The following is a 23,398-nucleotide window of genomic DNA, read 5'->3' as shown; positions in this document are numbered from 1 at the left end:
AAAAAAAAGGAAAAGTTTCCACAGAGAGCCATATCCTTCATCCACTAGGTGGTGGACTTGTCATGCTCAAAGTTTCAACCCACAAACAGAAACAAAAATCCAAAAGTTTGACAGCCATTCAAACCATGAGCAACTCAAAAGTAAAGAGACAAAAGGCCGTAAACAGATGCTGGTGGAAATACAACAGAACCTGTCAAACGGGTTTGGTAGCAAACTGAGAGGATACAACAGAACCTGTCAAACAGGTTTGAACACAAACCTCCAGCTAGCTCTTTCAGCTTCCAGTGGGAAGGTGAGAGGACCTTTACTAGGCCCCTGAAACTGCAGCTTTTCACTTAACCTGTTGATTTATTCTAGAGCCCCTTCTTTCTAATCCACCATGCAGAAAAGTTAGTTTTACTGAGCTCAAAAATTTCTCAGAATGGCCATTGGTCCGGTTCCTAATCTCTGGTAAGCGCACATCATTTCTCAAGCCAGATGGCATTGCTCAGTTTACCAGAGTTCAGCAGATGAGACCTTCAGTGTCAGAAATCTGCAGATACTACCACATGTCGCTAGATGGCATGCAAACTTCACCTTTGAGCAATCTCAGCGATAAGCCACCTATACAAAAAAAAACTACCTAGCCACCTGTACAAAAAAAAACTTTCGGTTTTTCCCAAACCACAAAGAAATATTGTTTGAAAGTAGATTCACCTCTGTACTCACTGAGATGTTCAAACTTAGACAACACAAGTGAAAGCTTACCAGGAAGTCTGAGAGAATCCGAACAGAAAAACATAACAGAAGGCTTAATAAAAGATCTCAGAGAGCTGGGCTGTAAATTGTAGGGTTCCAATCCAACATCGCTTACCTTTGCGGGGTCCCCAGGGTCCATGGAAACGGTAGGGCACAAAATGCCCTGCTGGTGGTGTCTGCTGCATTCCTTGGCCTCTCAAGGATCCTGCTGAAGGAAGACGGCTTTGGAGCGTATTCTCATCACCAAAACGTCATAGGGGAAAAACGCCCCAGACTCAAAATTTAATCAAAAGAGATTTTTATTAAGCTAAGACAAAGACTATCACTTAAATGTGGGAGACCATCAGCATGTACCCAGTATAAAGGCTGAAGGAATCCACTGAATCACAGTCATGGTTTCCATTACATACTATAGAGGACCAAGAAAATCATCACAAGGTCATGACTGGTAGCAGGTCAATTCATCGCTGTCTTAGGTGGGACTACAGAAGCAGGGAAAGGACCATGACAAGGATACCATAATTACAGGTTTAAAATGGTTGCAGGACTGGTTCTGGGGTTTTACCTAACTGGCTGTGTGGTAACTGGGGTCAACTTGTGATCCTATGACCCTGAGTCATAGTTATGAGGTGGTTATAAGACAATACCAGGACCCCAACCTTTAACTTAAATCATATAGCATGCATCACAGAGCATTTCCTTCTTTGTTTTACTTAGGTGCACTTATTTATTAACCAGTGGAGAAACTTGTTTTGCCAGTTTTTCTATCACATAGCTAGGGGAAAGGGAAATTGGACCTTATCGTAGATTCTTTACTCCAGCCAAGCCCTTTAAGATTTAGGGGGTCTCCACTCTCCAGATCAATAGTGTTTCTACCAGATAGATAAAATAAATGTAAGTAACCTCAAGAGCATAATACTCTTATTGTTGTTAGATGCTGTTGAGCCAGTTCTGACTCATAGCGCCCCTATAGGACAGAGTAGAACTGCCCCATAGGATTTCCAAGGAGTGGCTGGTGAATTTGAACTGCTGACCCTTTGGTTAGCAGCTGAGCTCTTAACCACACCACCAGGGCTCCAAAGAGAATAATAAGAAAATGTAGTAAAATAATTAGGGAGTGATGAGTCTTGAGTATTTAATACCTTTGTTTTTAATATAATATAGTTACTGTATTTTTACACAAATAACATAAGATAAATAGCATGACTTACAGAATCAAACTTGGCCTTGGATAACTTATAATTTGATTCTAGATCTACCTAATTTATATTAAATCTTCAGATTAATAACAAACCCAGAAATAAGAATTACCTAGAGCTTGGCTGGACCAATTCTTCCAGGCTTCTTAATTAGTAATTTCAGGCAAGAGCAAACCCAAAAGCAGTGCTGTACTTGAACTGTCAAAACTGCCATTTGGTGCTCAGGGGAATATCTCATCCGGGGAGGGTGCAGTTGGCAAACAGAAGTCACGTGTTATTTTCGTAAAATACAACATTTATGCTGTTGCTGTTAGCTGCCTTTGAGTTGACTCTTGAATCATGGTGACTCCATACACAAGAGAACAAAGCGCTGCTGGTCCTTTGCCATCCCCATGATCAGTTGGAGATCGGGCAGTTGTGCTCCATAGGGTTCTTACTGGCTGATTTTCAGAAGATTGCCAGGTCTTTCTTCCTAGTCCATCTTAGCCTGAAAGCTCCTCTGACACTGTTCAGCATCACAACAACATACAAGCCTCCACTACAGACAGGTGGTGGCTGCATAAGAGTTGCATTGCATGGAAAGTGAGATTTCTATCAGAACCACCAGTGCCTCATCTAGCTAATCATAAATTCGTATAATGTAATCTCCAATGATGGCTGTGTTTACCAGCTGGATCGCTATTGAACTTAACGGTTGGCTCTCACAAGTTGGTGCAAGCAGCTCCAATACAGCACTGCTTTTGGGTTTGCTCTTGCCTGACATTAGAGCTACTTATTAAGAAGCCCAGGAGCATTGGTCCAGCCAAGCTGTAGGTAATTCTCAGTCCTGGGTTTGTTTTGTTATTAATCTGAATATTTAATATAAATTGGGTAGAACTAGAATCAAATTATAAGTGATTGAAGACCATATTTGATTCTCTAAGTCATGCTGTAATTGATGATTCCAATATCCTTTAAACAAATGGTGAAGTTTAGGAGGCATTTGAGAGGTGATACCCATCTTATCAACTTTCTTCATGTGTAGCCATTTTTTAAATCTCACAAATAATATCTGTTCCATTTTTATGGGATTCTAGGAAAGAGGTTTTACAATCTCCTGCTAGTTTCACAGCCATTCAGCGCCAGATGAATTTACTGAAATTCCTTTCTGAGGTTGGGCCAGGGCCAAGACCAGAGAACTCAGAAGGATGGAATTGGGTGTAACTTTTTCTCTGATGTTTGCCACATCATTAACCTAATGGGTTTATAAAGTTCTTGGCCTGTCTCAGAAGTCAGTGCTATTATCCTGTATTAAACATGATTCTCTTTAAAGGATTAGAAAAGGAAATGAGTAAGGCTGCCATCCAGGGTCACTATGAGTTGGAATCAACTCCATGGCATACAACAGCAACAGCCATCCAAGAGGTAAAAACTGCCCTAATAATTATTAAGAAGAAAATTATAAATTGTAAATCTGAGTTATCTTTTTGATGACATGACTGGGATAAAATATCTAGAACATATTTTTCAGCTAATATGGTATCATTTGCAAAACAGTTGAAAAGTGGCAGATTGTGGGACGGCGTCTCAAAGTTACGCAGTAACTCGCTTTGACGACATGCTTTCTGGATACTGTGTGTATGACAGGAGAGAAATGTACTGCATTATGAAATCACCCATTGCAGTGAATACATCTGGATCGTAATTCGATAAGACTGTTTGATTGTTTTTTTAAATTTATTTAAAAAACAGATAGAGGTCGGGAAATATGGCTGTCTTCTGAAGTACTCATTGCCGAATCTCAAAGTTAATGGTTTCTATTTACAGAGCTTGGCAAACTACAGCCCACCCCAAAGACCCAATCCAAAGCCTGTTTTTTAAGTGATCATCAATCTAAGATTTTTTTTTTAATTGTTGTAAATAAAAAAGAATACGCAGCAGAGATTCTATGTGGCCTGTGCAACCTACATTTGTACTACCCGGCCCTGTGCAGCCTACATCTGTACTGCCCAGCCCTGTGCAGCCTACATATGTACTACCTGGCCATGTGCAGCCTACATATGTACTGCCCAGCCCTGTACAGCCTATGTGTGTACTGTCTCTGGCCCTGTGCAGTCTACGTATGTACTGCCTGGCCCAGTGTAGCCTAGATATGTACTACACGTCTTGTACAGCCTACGTATGTACTATCTGGCCCTGTGCCTTCTTCATATGTACTGCCTGGCTCTGTACAGCCAACATATGTACTACCTAGCCTTGTATACCCTGTGTATGTACTACCCAGCCCTGTAGAGCCTACATGTTTATTGCCTGGCCCTGTACAACCTACATATGTACTACCCGGCCCTGTACAACCTACTTAGGTACTGCCCAGCCCTGTGTAGCCTACCTATGTACTACCCGGCCCTGTGCAGCCTACATGTACACTACCCGGTCCTGTACAGTCTGCTTATGTACTAGCTGGTCCTGTATAGCACTTATAAGTACTATTGGGCCCTGTGCAGCCTACATATGTACTGCTTGGCCCTGTACAGCATACATACATACTTTCTGGCTGTGTACAGCCTACATATGTACTACCTGGCCCTGTACAGCTTACATATGTACTACCTGGTCCTGAACACCCTACATAAGTACTTCTTGGCCCTGTGCAGCCTATATATATACTACCTTGCCCTATATAGCCTGTGTATGTACTATCTGACACTACAGTCTACACACGTACTGCCTGCCTTGTACAATCTACATCTGTACTACCTGGCCCTGTGCAGCCAATGTATGTACTGCCAGGCCCTGTGCAGCCTACATATGTACTACCCGGTCCTGTGCAGCCTACATATGTACTACCTGGACCTCTACAGCCCACATATGTACTTCCTGGGCCTATATAGCCTACATATATACTAACGGGCCCTGTGAAGCCTACATCTGTACTACCTGGCCCTGTACAGCCTACATCTGTACTACCTGGCCCTGTACAGCCTACGTATGCACTGTCTGGCCCTGTGCAGCCTACATATATACTACCTGGTCCTCTACAGCCTACATATGTACTACCCAGCCCTGTAGAGCCTGCAGGTGTACTGCCTGGCTCTGTATAGCCTACATCTGTACTACCCAGCCTATACAGACTACATGTGTACTACCTGGCCTTGTACACCCTACATAGGTACTATCTGGCCCTGTGTAGCCTACATATGTACTACCTGTCCCTGTGCAGCCTATATATGCACTACCTGGCCCTGTGCAGCCTACATATATACTACCTGGACCTGTATAGCCCATATATGTACCATCTGGCCCTGTGAAGCCTACATATGTACTGCTTGGTTCTGTACAGTGCACATATGTACTACCTGGTCCTGTGTACCCTACATATGTACTACCTGGCCCTTAACAGCCTACATATGTACTGCCTGGCCCTGTGCAGCCTACATATGTACTACCTGGTCCTGTGTACCCTACATACGTACTACCCGGCCCTTAACAGCCTACATATGTACTGCCTGGCCCTGTGCAGCCTACATATGTACTACCTGGTCCTGTGTACCCTACATACGTACTACCCGGCCCTTAACAGCCTACATATGTACTGCCTGGCCCTGTGCAGCCTACATATGTACTACCAGCCCTATACAGCCTACATATGTAATACCATCCCTGTTCAGCCTACATATGTCCTACCTGGCCCTGTACAGCCTACATGTGTACTATGTGGCCCTGCAAAGCCTACATATGTTCTACCTGGCCCTGTGCAGCATACACATGTACTACCCGGCCCTGTATACCCTACTTCTGTACTACCTGGGCCTGTGCAGCCCACATCTGTACTATCTGGCCCTGTATAGCCTACACATATACTACCTGTTCCAGTAAAGCCTACATCTGTACTACCTGGTCCTGTGCAGCCTACATATGTACTACCTGTCCCTGTGCAGCCTACATATGTACTATCTGGCTCTGTACAGCCTACATATGTATTACCTAGCTCTTACAGCCTACATATGTACTACCCGGCCCTGTATAGCCTACATATGTACTACCTGGTTCTCTACAGCCTACATATGTACTACCTGGTCCTGTACAGCCTACACATGTACTACCTGGCCCTATACAGCCTCCATATGTACTACACGGCCCTGTACAGCCTGCATATGTACTAGCCGGCCATGTGCAGCCTACATATGTACTGCCTGGCCCTGTACAGCCTACATCTGTACTACCTGACCCTGTACAGACTACATATGTACTACCTGGTTCTGTACAGCCTACATAGGTACTACCTGCCCCTTTGCAGCCTATTTATGTACTGCCTGGCTGTATAGAGAAAGAGTTTGTCAGCCCGTGAAGTGTCAAAAACTGGCAACCTGTGGACTAATTATGACCTACTAAGGATTTCTTTCTTCTGAAACTGCATTTTATTTTAAATCTACATTTGTTGTCAGCAAATTCAGATGGTAAAAATACCACAGACAAATTGATATTTTCAGATCCATTTGATTATTGGGTGACTTAGCAACCCTAAGCCTTCATTCCACATGGCAGCAAATCAGCTAGAGGTAAGTAAAAAAAAAAAAAGAAACCTGTTGTTGCTGAGTTGATTCCGACTCATTGTGACCCTATAGGACAGAGTAGAACTGCCCCATAGGTTTTCCAAGGAGCACCTGGTGGATTTGAACTGCCAACCTTTTGATTAGCAGCCTGAGCTCTCAATCATTGCACCACCAGGGCTCCAGAGGTAAGTAGAACTGGTTAAATAGAACTGTAAGGTAGTAAGTTAATTTGTTAGAGGAATACCAATATACAGATTTTCTCTTTAAGTCACAGTTTTATTTCAAGTTGACAAGGTGACTTGAGATCGATAACACTTTAGAAAAAGCATCATTGACGAATCCTTTTTAAGATGCCTTTCCAATTCTAGCACTTTGGTTACTTACCAGTCCTCCTCATTTATATACACTATACGTATCAGAATTCTGCTGTAAGATATTTAACAAGTAACAGCATGTTGATTAGTCCCATTTATCTCCAGCAATCTCAAATAAAATACAATAAAATTATCCTTGCCTAATGTGTCATCGCATGGTCTAAGCATCAAAGTTATAGAAGTACTTGGGGGTGGGAAGAAGAGAATTTAGTGCCTCCACTGCCTTGTTTTTTAAATAACTGTAATTCCCAATGGATCATTGCTCTCTCTTAAGCAAACTCTTAGGGTTTAAAAGAGCAGCTCTGAGACTGTACAAATTGTAGTTGTACTTGGAGCCTTCAAGTTAGTGCCAGCTCATAAGGAGCATAAGCACTGAGACCCACCACTTTTGTCATGGCTAATAAAGTATTCATCATAAAATGATAGAACTGGAAAAATCTAGGTGATTATTGTAGTTTACAACTAGAAGGGTCCAAAAGACTTGCCTGTGGTAACATAATACTTAGTGGCATAGCTGAGACTAGTAAATAAGTCAGTTATTAATGTGTCACACCTCTCTGTGCTAAGCATCACGAGGGCTACAAAGAAAGAGACGATTGCTGCCCTGGATTCCCTGTTTAGAAGGGAGAAATGACATGCAAAGTGGCAGTGGAAAGTTGTGTACTTTTCTTGTGGCTTATGTAATAGCTCAGTAGAGACTGGCCGTTTATATAGAGACAAATACATGTGTGTGTTAACAGTTGCAGCTGAGTAGACTCCAGCTCATGGTGGATCCATGTGTGTCAGAGTAGAACTGTGCCCCATAGAATTTTCAGTAGCTGACATTTTGGCAGTAGACCACCAGGCCTTTTTTCCGAGATGCCTTTGAGTGGACTCGAACCTCCCACATTTTGGTTAGCAGCTAAGTGCATTAACCATTTGCACCCCCCAGGGTATGTATGTATGCACATACATTATTGTGTATCTATGATAGATATTATTTGCTGGTCCCCATATATATTCTTTACTGAGCTCTTTCTATCTTAGAGGCACTTTTCTAACTGCCTAACTTACATTTTCTCCTAACAAGTCTGTGAAGTAGGTAGAACTATTATATATTGAGCAATTTTCTCATTATCAGGCAGCAGGTAAGTGGTACAGCTGTCATGGATTGAATGGTATCCCCCTCAAAAAAAATGTCATCTTGGCTAGGCCATCATGATTCCCAGTATTGTGTGATTGTCTACTATTTTGTGTTCTGACGTGATTTTCCTATTGTTGTAAATCCTAACCTCAATGATGTTAATGGACCCTTGGTGGCGCAGTGGTTAAGAGCTCAGCTGCTAACCAAAAGGTCGGCAGTTCAAATCCACCAGCTGCTCCTTGGAAACCCTATGGGGCAGTTCTACTCTGCCCTATAGGGTCACTATGAGTCAGAATTGATTCTTCCGCAACAGGTTTGGTTTTTTAGTTTTATGATGCTAATGAGGCAGGATTAGAGGCAGTTATATTAATGAGGCAGGACTCAAACTATAGGATTAGGTTCTATCTTGAGTGAATCTCTTGAGATATAAAAGAGAGAAGTGAGCAGAAAGAAGGACCGCCTACCACTGAGAATGAAGAACTAGGAGGGCAGCTCATCCTTTGGACCCGGGGTCCCTGTGTGAGAACTCCTAGACCAGGGGAAGATTGATAACAAGGACCGTCCCTCAGAGCTGACAGAGAGAGAAAGCGATCCCCTGGAGCTGGCACCTGGAATTAGGATTTCTAGGCTCCTAGGCTGTGAGAGAATATTTTTTTTTAGACTGTGAGAGAATAAATTTCTCTTTGTCAAAGGCACCCACTTGTGGTATTTCTGTTATAGCAGCACTAGATAACTGAGAGCCAAGATTTTACTCTAGGCAGCCCAACTGAGGAACCCATGTTCTTAACAATTATTCTGCATAGTATAATGGAGAATTTTGTTTTGTTTTGATTTAAGAGAACCAGCTCTTTCCCCGGTTGAGCCTTAAGGTGACTACAGCTCAGCCAAAGCCTTGACTGCAAGCTATGAGAGACCCTGAAGCAGAGAACCCAGCTAAGCCACACCCAGATTCCTGATCTATAGAAACTATGAGATAATAAATATGTGATGTTTTAAACTGCCAAGTTTTGAGGTAATTTGTTACACAGCAATAGATAACTAGTACAGTCTTTCTTTTCCTATCCATTGCATGTTTCCTTTGCCCTTAACCAGTCCGATCGCGATCAGGTTTGGAGCAACTCAAACCTTCATTCCTGAAGGGGCTGAATCCTCAGTGGTTCTGCCTTTTTTAGTAACTCTGTTTTTCTATTGGTCATTGAAGGAATAAAAGGCAACCCATTTCCAGATGAAGTCCACCCTGCCCCCACTATGTAATACCAGCCCAGTTCTGCTTGATATGCAGGATCCATGATCCTCGTTGGTACAATAACCTCTTCTTTGCTTGTTGGTTCACTGATTTGAGAAGCCCAAATAACCAGAAGGCAGTCACAACATCCAATTCCGTGGAGCTATTTGTGTGTCCCCTGATTAAAAACATTCCTGCCTTGAGTGCTAAGACCTCCAAACCCAAAGTTGTGGGGAAATGGAAACAAAAGAATCCACTTTCCTTTGCATGCCTTAATTCCCTGTGCCATGTATTCTGACAATGGGTGAAGCAGTATCATAAACCTGACACTGATAGTAAGTATTCATGGCATATGTAAGTAAGAACCTCAGTCTTTCAGGGTATTTTTCCCCAACAGGCATCATAACTGAGTCTTCAGTAAAATATTCAACACTGCTGTCAGACTCAGCTGCTTTAGAGTGATGCGGTTCATGTTAAGACCAGTGAATTCCAAGAGCATGCACTACTCTTCTTTTCCTCTGAAATTAGTTCCTTAGAAACAACACTGTATTGGATATCATGATGGTAAATGAGCCATTCCATAAGTCCACCGATGGTGATACTGGTAGGAATATACCTGCCAGGGATCTCCCAGTAGGGAAATGCATAACTGTTTGCAGAAAACCTAGCTGTTTCAGGAAGGATAAATTTCTGTTCCCTCCATGATGAAATTGTTAACTGTAACTAGGCCATCACCAGATGACTGACTGGTGTCTCAAGGAATAATGCAGTATCAGGGGCTTGGCTTTAGTCTCTGCTGTTTACAAGTTACAGGTTAAGTGCTCAGCACTGGTGGTAGCCAGATCAGCTTTGGTGAGGTCAAGTTCTTGTTGTATAGCTTCCATTCTTATTGGCAGGGCTGCTTCATACATAGCTAGGGAAAGAGACTGACTGATATTCAAAGAATGTATCACCCTGTCCAACTTGTTAATCTAGAGCCTCTTTCTCCATTTACATGGGACACAATTTCTCCAAATTCAGTGCCTACTCTGAAAGGTCCATCCATATATCTCTTGCCTAGGCTTCCTTGTCACCAGTCTTCTGATCCTGTTTCTTCCAAGTCCCTGACCATCCAGCTAAACTGTTAGCTATGGTCTACACATCACTGTAGATTCCACCTCTGCACATCTCTTTATCTAGGCAAAGTTCTGTTCCCTGGTTATATACATAACTTTGATGCTACAGCTTTCCATTTACAGTTGGGACCAGCATACTATGCAGATTCATCTTGGAATTAGGCCCATGATTTTTCTTCCTGGGTAAACTGATTACAAGGAACTTCTACCCCTACCCCCATAAGGGCATAGGTGGGAACTGAGGGAGCAGAATAGGTGTTATAGAAGATGGAGCCAAATACTTATGCAACTTTCTTGGATAATTTGGACCCATTTAAACCCTTTCTCTGTTCTGTTACACATCCAATTCCCCTTGTCCCCTAGATTTAGCGTCCAGTGATGATTCTTGCCTTAATCAATATTTACTATGATGGTAACAAAATTTTACTATGATGGTAACAAAATTATTGCCATTATTGCCATCATTCCTTCTATTTTATTAGTGAACAGGTCAACATTCTACCGTAAAAAAAAAAAAAAGGCTTTTGGCTTATCTTGTCCTGGCTCGTCTTGCACCTTCTCTGCTCTAGCCCTGAAACCAGCCGTTTCTCCAAGAAGTCCCAGAATTCCTTTTAGTTTGTATTTGAAACCAAGATCTGGGAGCTAGTTGTGCTCATTGTTACTTGGGTGTTGTTGCTTCTAACAAGAGCTAGAGGTAGAAATCTCAGAAACCTCTAGTTCTAGAGTAAACCCCCAAGGTTCTTCCTCACCTTGCACTTTATAATTATATCTTGCTTCCCTATAGTAAGAACCCTGGCTCCAACAGCGACAATATACTTACTCATTTTCTCAGTCTTACAATATATATAAAATTGCGTTGAAATCGGTAACCTGTATCACTACAAAAAATAAACCTTCTAAGAAGTGTTCAGGATTTGTTATAAGACTTTTCTTTAGACTGAAAGTATGCGGTTTTCAAAAATTACTTGGATTAATTTTTTTCCTTTTTCAGTGTGGTTATGTTATGCAATTAAAACAGATTTGGGTTTCTTTGTATTCAGTTTTATGTTTTGTTAACCGTTCTTGTTGACTTAATTTTATTTTTGAATGTGTAGAACATTAACATTATTCCAAAGAGCAAAACTATAGAAAAAGATGAACTCAGAGGAATGGCACTCTTTCCTTAGCCCTTCTACCTCCTTCTTATAGGTAAGCAATTTCGTTAGTTTTGGGCTTATCCTTCTTATGTTTCTTTTTGATAAAATAGCGTCTTTTTTTTTTTTTTTAACTTTCCCTTCTTTCTTACACAAAAGATAGCACACTGTATAGATCTTTGCATTTTGCTTTTTCACTTTAACAATCCATTCTGGAAATTGCTCTGTATCAGTTCACAGAGATGTCCCTCAGTCATTTTTAGTGCTTAGAATTCCACTTGTATACGTACCAAACTTTATTCAATCTTTTATGTTTAAACATTTAGTTGTTCCCATTATTTTGTACTTCCAAGTAATGGTGCAATGAATAGACCCAGACATAGTATTTTAATATTGTTGGAGGTGTATCTTCAGGGTAATTTCCTAGAAGTGACATTGCTCTGTCAAAGGATAAATGCGTATGTATTTTGTTATGTATTTCCCAATTACTCTGCATAGAAAGGTGTATCATGTCGCATTCTCACCAGCAACCTACCACTGCCTGTTTCCAAATAGCTTTGTTGGCAGAGTACACATCAAGCTTTTTAAATTTTTGCCGATCTGATGAGTGAGAAATGGTATCTCAGTATTTCTCAGTATCTTATTTTTGGATTTCCTTTACTGTAAATGAAGTCGACCGTCTTTTCATACGCTTAAGGGACATTTGTTAAACGAATTGTCTGCACCTGTATGTTGTCTGTTTTTCTTTGAGATTTTTGATCTTTTTGCAAATATTTTCTCCTAGTTTGTCATTTTTCTTTTGACTTTGCTTATGATGTATTTTTTTAATATTTAAAACGTTTTTATTTATTTATTTATTTATATTAACTTTTATTGAGCTTCAAGTGAACGTTTACAAATCAAGTCAGTCTGTCACATATAAGTTTACATACATCTTACTCCGTACTCCCGCTTGCTTTCCCCCTAATGAGTCAGCCCTTCCAGTCTCTCCTTTCGTGACAATTTTGCCAGCTTCCAACTCTCTCTATCCTCCCATCCCCCCTCCAGACAGGAGATGCCAACACAGTCTCAAGTGTCCACCTGATATAATTAGCTCACTCTTCATCAGCATCTCTCTCCCACCCACTGTCCAGTCCCTTTCATGTCTGATGAGTTATCTTCCGGGATGATTCCTGTCCTGTGCCAACAGAAGGTCTGGGGACCATGGCCGCCGGGATTCCTCTAGTCTCAGTCAGACCATTAAGTCTGGTCTTTTTAAGAGAATTTGGGGTCTGCATCCCACTGATCTCCTGCTCCCTCAGGGGTTCTCTGTTGTGCTCCCTGTCAGGGCAGTCATCGATTGTGGCCAGGCACCAACTAGTTCTTCTGGTCTCAGGATGATGTAGGTCTCTGGTTGATGTGGCCCTTTCTGTCTCTTGGGCTCTTAGTTATCATGGGACCTTGGTGTTCTTCATTCTCCTTTGATCCAGGTGGGTTGAGACCAATTGATGCATCTTAGATGGCCACTTGTTAGCATTTAAGACCCCAGATGCCACATTTCAAAGTGGGATGCAGAATGTTTTCATAATAGAATTATTTTGCCAATTGACTTACAAGTCCCCTTAAACCATGGTCCCCAAACCCCCACCCTTGCTCCGCTGACCTTTGAAGCATTCAGTTTATCCTGGAATCTTCTTTGCTTTTGGTCCAGTCCAGTTGAGCTGACCTTCCATGTATTGAGTATTGTCCTTCCCTTCACCTAAAGCAGTTCTTACCTACTAACTAATCGGTAAAAAACCTGCTCCCACCCTCCCTCCCTCCCCGCCTCGTAACCACAAAAATATGTGTTCTTCTCAGTTTTTACTATTTCTCAAGATCTTATAATAGTGGTCTTATACAATATTTGTCCTTTTGCCTCTGACTAATTTCGCTCAGCATGCCTTCCAGGTTCCTCCATGTTATGAAATGTTTCAGAGATTCGTCACTGTTCTTTATCGATGCGTAGTATTCCATTGTGTGAATATACCACAATTTATTTACCCATTCATCCGTTGATGGACACCTTGGTTGCTTCCAGCTTTTTGCTATTGTAAACAGAGCTGCAATAAACATGGGTGTGCATATATCTGTTTGTGTGAAGGCTCTTGTATCTCTAGGGTATATTCCGAGGAGTGGGATTTCTGGGTTGTATGGTAGTTCTATTTCTAACTGTTAAAGATAACGCCAGATAGATTTCCAAAGTGGTTGTACCATTTTACATTCCCCCCAGCAGTGTATGAGAGTTCCAGTCTCTCCGCAGCCTCTCCAACATTTATTGTTTTGTGTTTTTTGGATTAATGCCAGCCTTATTGGAGTGAGATGGAATCTCATCGTAGTTTTAATTTGCATTTCTCTAATGGCTAATGATTGAGAGCATTTTCTCATGTGTCTGTTAGCTGCCTGAATATCTTCTTTAGTGAAGTGTGTGTTCATATCCTTTGCCCACTTCTTGATTGGGTTGTTTGTCTTTTTGTGGTTGAGTTTTGACAGAATCACGTAGATTTTAGAGATCAGGCGCTGGTCGGAGATGTCATAGCTGAGAATTCTTTCTCAGTCTGTAGGTGGTCTTTTTACTCTTTTGGTGAAGTCTTTAGATGAGCATAGGTGTTTGATTTTTAGGAGCTCCCAGTTATCGTTTTCTCTTCATCATTTTTGGTAATGTTTTGTATCCTGTTCATGCCTTGTATTAGGGCTCCTAGAGTTGTCCCTATTTGTTCTTCCATGATCTTTATCGTTTTAGTCTTTATGTTTAGGTCTTTGATCCACTTGGAGTTAGTTTTTGTGCGTGGTGTGAGGTATGGGTCCTGTTTCATTTTTTTGCAAATGGATATCCAGTTATGCCAGCACCATTTGTTAAAAAGACTATCTTTTCCCCAATTAACTGACACTGGTCCTTTGTCAAATATCAGCTGCTCATACGTGGATGGATTTATATCTGGGTTCTCAATTCTGTTCCATTGGTTTATGTGCCTGTTGTTGTACCAGTACCAGGCTGTTTTGACTACTGTGGCTGTATAATAGGTTCTGAAATCAGGTAGAGTGAGGCCTCCCACTTTCTTCTTCTTTTTCAGTAATGCTTTGCTTATCCGAGGCTTCTTTCCCTTCCATATGAAATTGGTTAAAATGTTTTTAGAATATTTTTTATGTAGTAAAATTTATAAATTTTTTAACTGCACCAGGATTTTGAGTCATATTTAGTAACCATTTTCCGAGCCCCAGGCTATAAAGAATTTGCTTCTGTTTTCTTCTAGTACTTGTATGGTTTCATTTTGTACATTCAGATCTTTGCTGTATTTGAAGTTTATTCTTGTATATGGTGTAAGGCATGAATCTCATTTTATCTTTTACAAAATGGGTATTCAGTTGTTCCAACATCACTTATTAAAAAGTCTATTTTTCTCTAGTAACTGGAGATACCATATTTATCATATTTGCCATTTATACTTGGGTCTGTTTCTGGACTTTCTATTCTATTTTATTAGTCTGTCAATTAATGCACATTGCTTTAATCATAAAAAAGAATCATAGGAGGCTTTATAATATGTTTTAATAGTTGGTCCACCCTCAAAGCTCTTTATTTTCAGTATTTTCCCAGTTATTTTGGCATGTTTTATTTTTCCATTTGAACATCAGTTTCAATTTTTCTAATTCCAGGAAATTATTAAGATTGGTGATATTCTTTATTGAGATTGTATTAAATTTATAAGTTAATTTAGGAAGAATTGCTCCCTGGGTGGTACAAATAGTTAACACAGTCAGCTACTAACTGAAAAGTTAAAGGTTCAAGTCCACCCAGAGGTGCCTTGGAAAAAACACCTGACAATCTATTTCTGAATGTCAACCATTAAACACCCTATGGAAGGCGGGGCCAAGATTGCAGAATAGTCAGACGCTTTTGTGGTCCATGTTACAACAAAGTCCTGAAAAAACAAGTGAATCCATTATGTATGACAATTTAGGAGCTCTGAACATCAAAGGAAAAGTTGAGGAATTGGACTGAGCAGCAGGGGGAGGGAGAGTTCAGAAGCAGCGAGGAGTTCCCAGACCTGAGACCTGGCAGGAACCAGCACCCTGCAGGCTGGATCAGCTGGTGTGCCCAGTGAGGCAAACAGTGGCACTCGGGACAAGTTTTCCACATCAGGAGAGACTGAGCGGTGGAGAGTTTACTCACGCCTCCAGAACCAGTGAAAAGTGGCGCTCTATCAACAAAACATAAGTGCATGCATTTAACCTACCAAGTGGATCAAAAAATACCCCTTTGGGAAAAACTTCGGTCCCATTTACCTGACCTCTCCCCACTCTGAACAGGGTCCCAAGCCAGCTTCAGAGATTGCTGCATCCTCTGGGCCGGAAGTAGGACCTGTCATGTGCCCTGAGCCATTATCCCGGCCTTGGAGAGGGAAAAAATTGACAAACAGGAAAAAATAATCTGCTGGCTTCCCTAAGCTGGGAACTCAGGGCAGGCACAGCTCCTTTGCCTAGGCACAGGCATAAGGGGTCCGCAGACTTTGAATGCCTTTTACCACTGCATAGACCAGTGTGGGCCCATTTCAATAGCGTAGGCTCTCGTTAGCACAGTACAACAGGGTATATACCTGAAGCATAACTTCAACCGTATCAGCTCTAAGGTGGAGTGGCAGATTCATGACATTTGACACTGCTCTGCCGATTAAGCAGGGTTCTCACCTCCACACATCAGTGGCCTGAGGACTGGTGGCTTCACCCACACCACCTAGCCACCTACAAGAAGGGCCTAAGGATAAGTGGTGCCTCCCAGTCCTTACAGCCAAAAGCACTGGGTGCACATAGTCCAGCCTCAAAACCCAGATACTCAGGGGCTGCTGTCGGCCCCTTGCCTTGCTCAGTGTGACCTCCTACTGCAGCCAGATACCTGTGCCTACACCAATCACTCCTGCCTGTCTGGGACTGTATGTGACAGCCTGCACCACACATTTGGTGACTGACTACCTGGACACCTGAGCTGAATCCGTACAGGAAAAGTAAATGGGCTCCTGGGCTCACATACCTAGTAACAGATCTAACCACTGGGTGACAGGACATTAGAGCTTCAAAGGCACCAATAATCAGACTAGCCTGCATGAGCAGCCAATTTGGGCATATCAAAACAAAACAAAACAAGAAGCTAGGACACGGTAAGCAAACATAAAATAAATAAATATATTAACTTATGGATGGCTCGGAGACAACAGTCAATATCAAATCACGTAAAGAGGCAGACCATGATGGCTTCTGCAAGCTCCCAAAACAAAGAATCAAGAAATCTTCCAGAGGAAGAGAACTTCCTGGCATTACCAGAGGTAGAATACAAGAGAGTAGTATACAGAACTCTTCAAGACATCAGGAAGGAGATCAGGCAAAATGCAGAACAAGTCAGGGAACACACAGACAAAGCAAGAGAAGAACTTAAGAAGATTATAGAAGAGCATAATGACAAATTTAAAAAGCTGCAAAATCCATAGACAGCAAACAGAAAGAAATCCAGGAGGTTAACAATAAAATTTCAGAATTGGACAACTCAACTGAAAGTCATAAGAGCAGAATTGAGGCAATGGAAGTAAGAATTAATGAGATAGAAGATAAAGCACTTGACATCAACTTTTTTGAGGAAAAATCAGATAAAAGATTTAAAAAATGAAGAAAACCTAAGAATTATGTGGAACTCTATCAAGAGGAATAACCTACGAGTAATTGGAGTACCAGAATTGGGGGGGGGGGGCGAGGATAACAGAAAAAATCAGAGAGAATTGTTGAACATTTGTTGGCAGAAGACTTCCCTGATATCATGAAAGATGATAAGATATCTATCCAAGATCCTCATCAAACACCACATAAGGCAGATCCCAAAAGAAAAGCACCAAGACATATTATAATCAAAATTGCCAAAGATAAAGAGAATTTTAAGAGTGGCTAGGGATAAACAAAAAGTCTTCTACAAAGGAGAGTCAATAAGACTAAGCACTGCTACTCAGCAAAAACCATGAAGAAGGCAATGGCATGACATATGTAAAGCCTTGAAGGAAAAAAATTGCCAGCCATAAACTATATATCCAGCAAAACTGTCTCTCAAATAGGATGGCGAATTTAGGGTGTTTCCAGATAAACAGAAGTTTAGGGAATTTGTAAAAACCAAGCCAAAATTACAAGGAAAACTAAAGGGAGTTCTCTGGTTAGAAAATCAAAAACATCAGATAACAACCAAAGACTAGAACACAGGACAGAGTAACCAAATACCAATACCATTTACAATAGACTAAGAAGATAAAATACTTAGGAATAAATCTAACCAGAGACATAAAAGACCTATACAAAGGAAACTATAAGACCCTACTGCAAGAAACCAATAGAGACCTAAATAAGTGGAAAAACATACATTGCTTGTGAATAGGAAGACTCAACATTGTAAAAATGTCTACTCTACCCAAAGCGATCTATGGATACTGTGCAATCCCTATCCAAATACCAGTGACATTTTTAATGAGATGGAGAAACAAATGACTAACTTCATATGGAAGGCAAAGAGGCCCCAGATAAGTAAGGCATCACTGAAAAAGAAGAACAAAGTGAGAGGCCTCGCACTACCTGATTTTAGAACATATTATACCGCCATCGTAGTCAAAACAGCCTGGTACTGGTATAACAGTTACATAGACCAGTGGAACAGAATTGAGAATCCAGACATAAATTCATCCACCTATGAGCAGCTGATATTTGACAAAGGCCCAAAGTCCGTTAATTGGGGAAAACACAGTCTCTTTCACAAATGGTGCTGGCATAACTGGATATCCATCTGCAAAAAAATGAAACAAGACCCATACTTCACACCATGCACAAAAACTAACTCAAAATGGACCAACGACCTAAGTATAAAATCTAAAACAATAAAGATCAGGGAAGAAAAAATAGGGACAATGCCAGAAGCCCTAATACATGGCATAAACAGAATACAAAACATTACTAACAATGCACAAACACCAGAAGAGAAACTAGATAACTGGTAAAAAGCTCCTAAAAATCAAACACTTATGCTCATCCAAAGACTTCATCAAAAAAGTAAAAAGACAACCTACAGAGTGGGAAAAAAATTTTGACTATGACAAATCTGATCAGTGTCTAATCTCTAAAATCTATAAGATATTGCAAAACCTCAATAACAAAAAAACAAATAACCCAATTAAAAAATGGGCAGAGGATATAAACAGGCACTTCACCAAAGAAGACATTCAGGTGGTTACCAGATACATGAGGAAATGGTCATGATCATTAGCCATTAGAGAAACACAAATCAAAACTACAATGAGATACCATCTCACACCAACAAGGCTAGCATCAATTCAAAACACATGAAATAATAAATGTTGGAGAAGTTGTGGAGAGACTGGAACACTTATATACTGCTGGTAAGGTGTAAAATGGTACAATCACTTTGGAAATTGATTTGGCGCTTTAAAAACAAAAAGCACCAAATTTTTTTTGTTTTTAAAGCTAGAAATAGAAGTACCATACGATATAGCAATCCCATTCCTTGGAATATATTCTAGAGAAATAAAAACCCTCACACGAACAGACATAAGGACACTCATGTTCATTGCAGCACTGTTCACAATAGCAAAAAGATGAAAACAGCATTGGTGCACATCAACTGATGAATGATGTCATGGATTGAATTATGTCCCCCTAAAAATGTGTGTATCAATTTGGCTGGGCCATCATTTCCAGTATTGTGTGGTTGTCCTCCGTTTTGTGATTGTCCATCCCCTAGAGCTGACACCCTTAATTTGGACTTGTAACTTACTAGACTGAGAGAATAAATTTCTCTTTGTCAAAGCCATCCACTTTTGATATTTCTGTTACAGCAGCACTAGATGACTAAGACAAATGGATAAAAAATTATGGTATATTTGCACAATGGAATACTATGCAACAACATAGAACAATGACGAATCAGTGAAACATCTCGTAACATGCATGAATGTGGAAGGCATTATGCTGAGAGAAATTAGCCAGTCACAAAAGGACAAATAACACTATTATAAGAACTCAAGAAAAAAGGACAAATAACACTATTATTAGAACTCAAGAAAAGGTTTAATCACAAAAGAAAAAATTATTTGATGGTTACGAGGGTAGGGAGGGAGGCAGAGGGGTATTCACCAACTAGACAGTAGACAAGAATTATCTTAGGTGAAGGGAACGATAACACACAATATAGGGGAAGTCAGCACAACTGGACTAAACCAAAAGCTAAAAAGTTTCCTGAATACAACCAAACAGTTCAAGGGACAGGGTAGCAGGGACGGGGGTCTGGGGACCATGGTTTCAGGGGACAACTAGGTCAAATGGCATAACAAAGTTTATTAAGAAACCTTTCTGCATCCCACTTTGGTGAGTGGCATCTGGGGTCTTAAGGGCTAGCAAGCAGCCATCTAAGATGCATCAGTTGGTTCCAACCCACCTGGAGCAAAGAAGAATGAAGAACACCAAAGACACAAGGAAAATATGAGCCCAAAAGACAGAAAGGGCCACATAAACCAGAGACTCAATTAGCCTGAGACCAGAATAACTAGATGGTGCCTGGCTACCACCAATGACCTCCCTGACAGGGAACACAACAGACAGTCCCTGAGGAAGCAGGAGAAAAGTGGAGTGCAGAACTCAAATTCTAGTAAGAAGATTGGACTTAATGGTCTGACTGAGACTGGAGGAACCCCAGAAGACATGGACCCCAAACTCTCTGTTAGCCCAAAGCTAAAACCATTCCTGAGGCCAACTCTTTAGACAAAGATTAGACTGAACTATGAGACATTAAATGATACTTGTGAAGAGTGCACTTCTTGGCTCAAGTAGATACAAGAGACTAAATCCCCAGCTCCAGTCCAGAGGCAAGATGAGAAGGCAGAAAGGGACAGGAGCTGGTTGAAGGGACAGGAGAAATACAGGGTGGAAAGGAGGAATGTGCTGTCATATTATAGGGAGAGCAACTAGGGTCACATGACAACATGTGTATAAATTTTTGTATGAGAAACTAATGTGAACTGTAAACTTTCACTTAAAGCACAATAAAAACAAAGAACACCATATGGAGCACAGTTCTACTCTGACACACATGAGAGCATCATGACTTGGAATCTACTCAACAGTAAGTGGTTAGATATCTTGATAATGATGAAATATCCTATCCAAGAACAAATGATGTCTTCTCATTTGTTCAAGCTGACTTTTGTGTCTTTCCAATGGTTTTATAGCTTTCTTCCAACAGATTTTTCACTTTTCTTGTTAAGTGTATTATTAAGTAGTTTATCTTTTTTATTGGTATTGTAAATGGCATTTTCTCTTCTAACTGCTTAGTTGATTTGCATATTAATTTTATCTCTCACTATCTTACTTAATTCTTCCTTATTTGACTTTGTTTAATAACTAATTCTCTGAAGTTTTCCAGATATACTACTATGTGATCTTTAAATAGATAGACATAGTTTTAATTCTTCTTTTCCAATTCTTACGCTTCTAATTGCCTTTTCCTGTCTAAATTGCATTGGCTGATACTGCCCATATACTGTACTGGAGATAGTAAGCATCCTTGCCTTGTTTGTGATCTTAGTAGGAATACCTTTAGCATTTCCACATTAAGTGAAAAGCTGGCTTTTTATAATCTATAATTTATAACATTAAGGATTTGCCTAATCCTATTTTTTGAAGGAATAGTTGATGAATTCGTCAAAGGTTTTTTCCGCATCTATGGAAATAATCATATCTTTCTCCTTATACCTATTAATAAGATGAATTATATTAATATATTTCTTAATGTCACCATGTGTCTATCAGTTTTTCGTTCTGTGGTGGCTTGTATGTTGCTTCGATACTGGAAGCTTTGCCACCAGTATTTGAAATACCAGCAGGGTAGGTCACCCTTGGTGGACAGGTTTCAGCTGAGCTTCCAGACTAAGACAGACTAGGAACAAGGACCTAGCAGTCTACTTCTGAGAAAACTGACCAGTGAAAACATTATGAATAGCACTGGATCACTATCTGATATAGTGCCAGAAGATGAGTCCCTCAGGTTGAAAAGCACTCAAAATATGACTGGGGAAGAGCAGTCTCCCCATAGTAGCAGAGTCAACCTTAATGACATGGATGGAGTAAAGCTTTCAGGACCTACATTTGCTGATATGGCATGACTCAAAAGGAGAAGAAACAGCTGCAAACATCCATTATTAATCGGAACGTGGAATGTATGAAGTATAAATCTTGGAAAATTAGAAGTCATCAAAAATGAAATGGAATGTATAAACGTTGATATCCTAAGCATTGGTGAGTTGAGATGGACTGGTATTGGCCATTTTGAATCAGACAGTCATATTGTCTACTAAGTCAGGCATGACAAACTGAAGAGGAATGGTGTCACATTCATTTTCAAAAAGAGCATTTCAAGATCTATCCTAAAGTACAATGCTGTCAGTGATAGGATGATATCCATATGCCTACAAGGAAGACCAGTTAATATGGCTATTATTCAAATTTACACACCAACCACTGAGGCTAAAGATGAAAAAATTGAAGATTTTTACCAACTTCTCCAGACTGAAATTGATCAAGATGCATTGATAATTACTGGTGATTGGGATGTGAAAGTTAGAAACAAAGAAGAAGGATTGGTAGTTGGAAAATACAGCCTTGGTGATAGAAACGACGCTGGAGATCTCATGACAGAGTTTTGCAGGACTGAAGACTTCTTCACTGTAAATACCTTTTTTCAACAACATAAAATGGTGGACCTCGCCAGATGAACTACGCAGGAATCAAATTGACTACATCTGGAAAGAGATGATGGAAAAGCTCAATATCATCAGTCACAACAAGGCCAGAAGCCAGCTGCAGAACAGATCATCAATTTCTCATATGCAAGTTCAAGTTGAAATTCAAGAAAATTAGAACAAATCCACCAGAGCCAAAGTACAACCTTGAGTATATCCCACCTGAATTTAGAGACCATCTCAAGAATATATTTGACGCATTGAATGCTAAAGACCAAAGACCAGACCAGTTGTGGAATGACATCAAGGATATCATACATGAAGAAAGCAAGAGGTCATTAAAAGACAGGAAAGAAAGAAAAGACCAAAATGGATGTCAGCAGAGACTCTGAAACTCTGAAGCTCTTGAACGTAGAGTAGCTAAAGCGAAAGGAAGAAAGATGAAGTAAAATAGCTGAAAAGAAGATTTCAAAGGGCTGCTTGAGAAGACAAAGTAAAGTGTTATAATGAAATGTGCAAAGACCTGGAGATAGAAAACCAAAATGGAAGAACAAGCTTAGCGTTTCTCAAGCTGAAAGAACTGAAGAACAAATTCAAGCCTCAAGTTGCAATATTGAAGAATTCTATGAGGAAAATATTAAAGACAAAAGTCACTGCGTTCCAACAATCAGAGTAGGTGCTTGATGGGGGTCATGTCATCAAGGTCGGATCACCTCAGGTAAATCTCACAGTGGGCTCGATTGGTTCCTGAGTTCACCCTCTGGTTATTTCCCCAGTTCCAGAATGCATAATAAAAAAACCCAAACCTGTTGACGTCAAGTCGATTCCAACTCACGGTGACCCTAAAGGACAGAGTAGAACTGCCCCATACGGTTTGCAAGGAGCACCTGGTAACTTTGAACTGCCGACGCTTTGGTTAGCAGCTGTCTTAGTCATCTAGTGCTGCCATAACAGAAATACCACAAGTGGATGGCTTTAACAAAGAGAAATTTATTTCCTCAATGGTAAAGTAGGCTAAAAGTCCAAATTCAAGGCGTCAGCTCCAGAGGAAGGCTTTCTCTCTCTCTGTCGACTCTGGAAGAAGGTCCTTGTCCTCAATCTTCCTATGGTTGAGGAGCTTCTCAGGTGCAGGGACCCCGTGTCCAAAGGAAGTGCTCTGCTCCTGGTGC

General features: G+C 40.6%; 1 protein-coding gene across 1 annotated transcript in view; it reads left to right on the top strand.

Annotated features, from left to right (window-relative positions):
* MND1 (meiotic nuclear divisions 1) overlaps positions 1-20,560 on the top strand; it is a 137,151-nt gene extending 116,591 nt beyond the window's left edge. The window contains exon 8 of the mRNA XM_049852764.1: positions 20,531-20,560. Within this exon, the coding sequence (XP_049708721.1) occupies positions 20,531-20,538 (8 nt within the window). The 3' untranslated portion in view covers positions 20,539-20,560. The remainder of the gene's footprint in view (positions 1-20,530) is intronic.
* Positions 20,561-23,398: the final 2,838 nt, after the last annotated feature.

The sequence above is a fragment of the Elephas maximus genome, chromosome 13 (genome assembly GCF_024166365.1).
Source record: "Elephas maximus indicus isolate mEleMax1 chromosome 13, mEleMax1 primary haplotype, whole genome shotgun sequence".
NCBI lineage: Eukaryota > Metazoa > Chordata > Mammalia > Proboscidea > Elephantidae > Elephas > Elephas maximus.
Note: the sequence above shows the minus strand (reverse complement) of the source record. Positions and strands in the feature narration are given on the sequence as shown.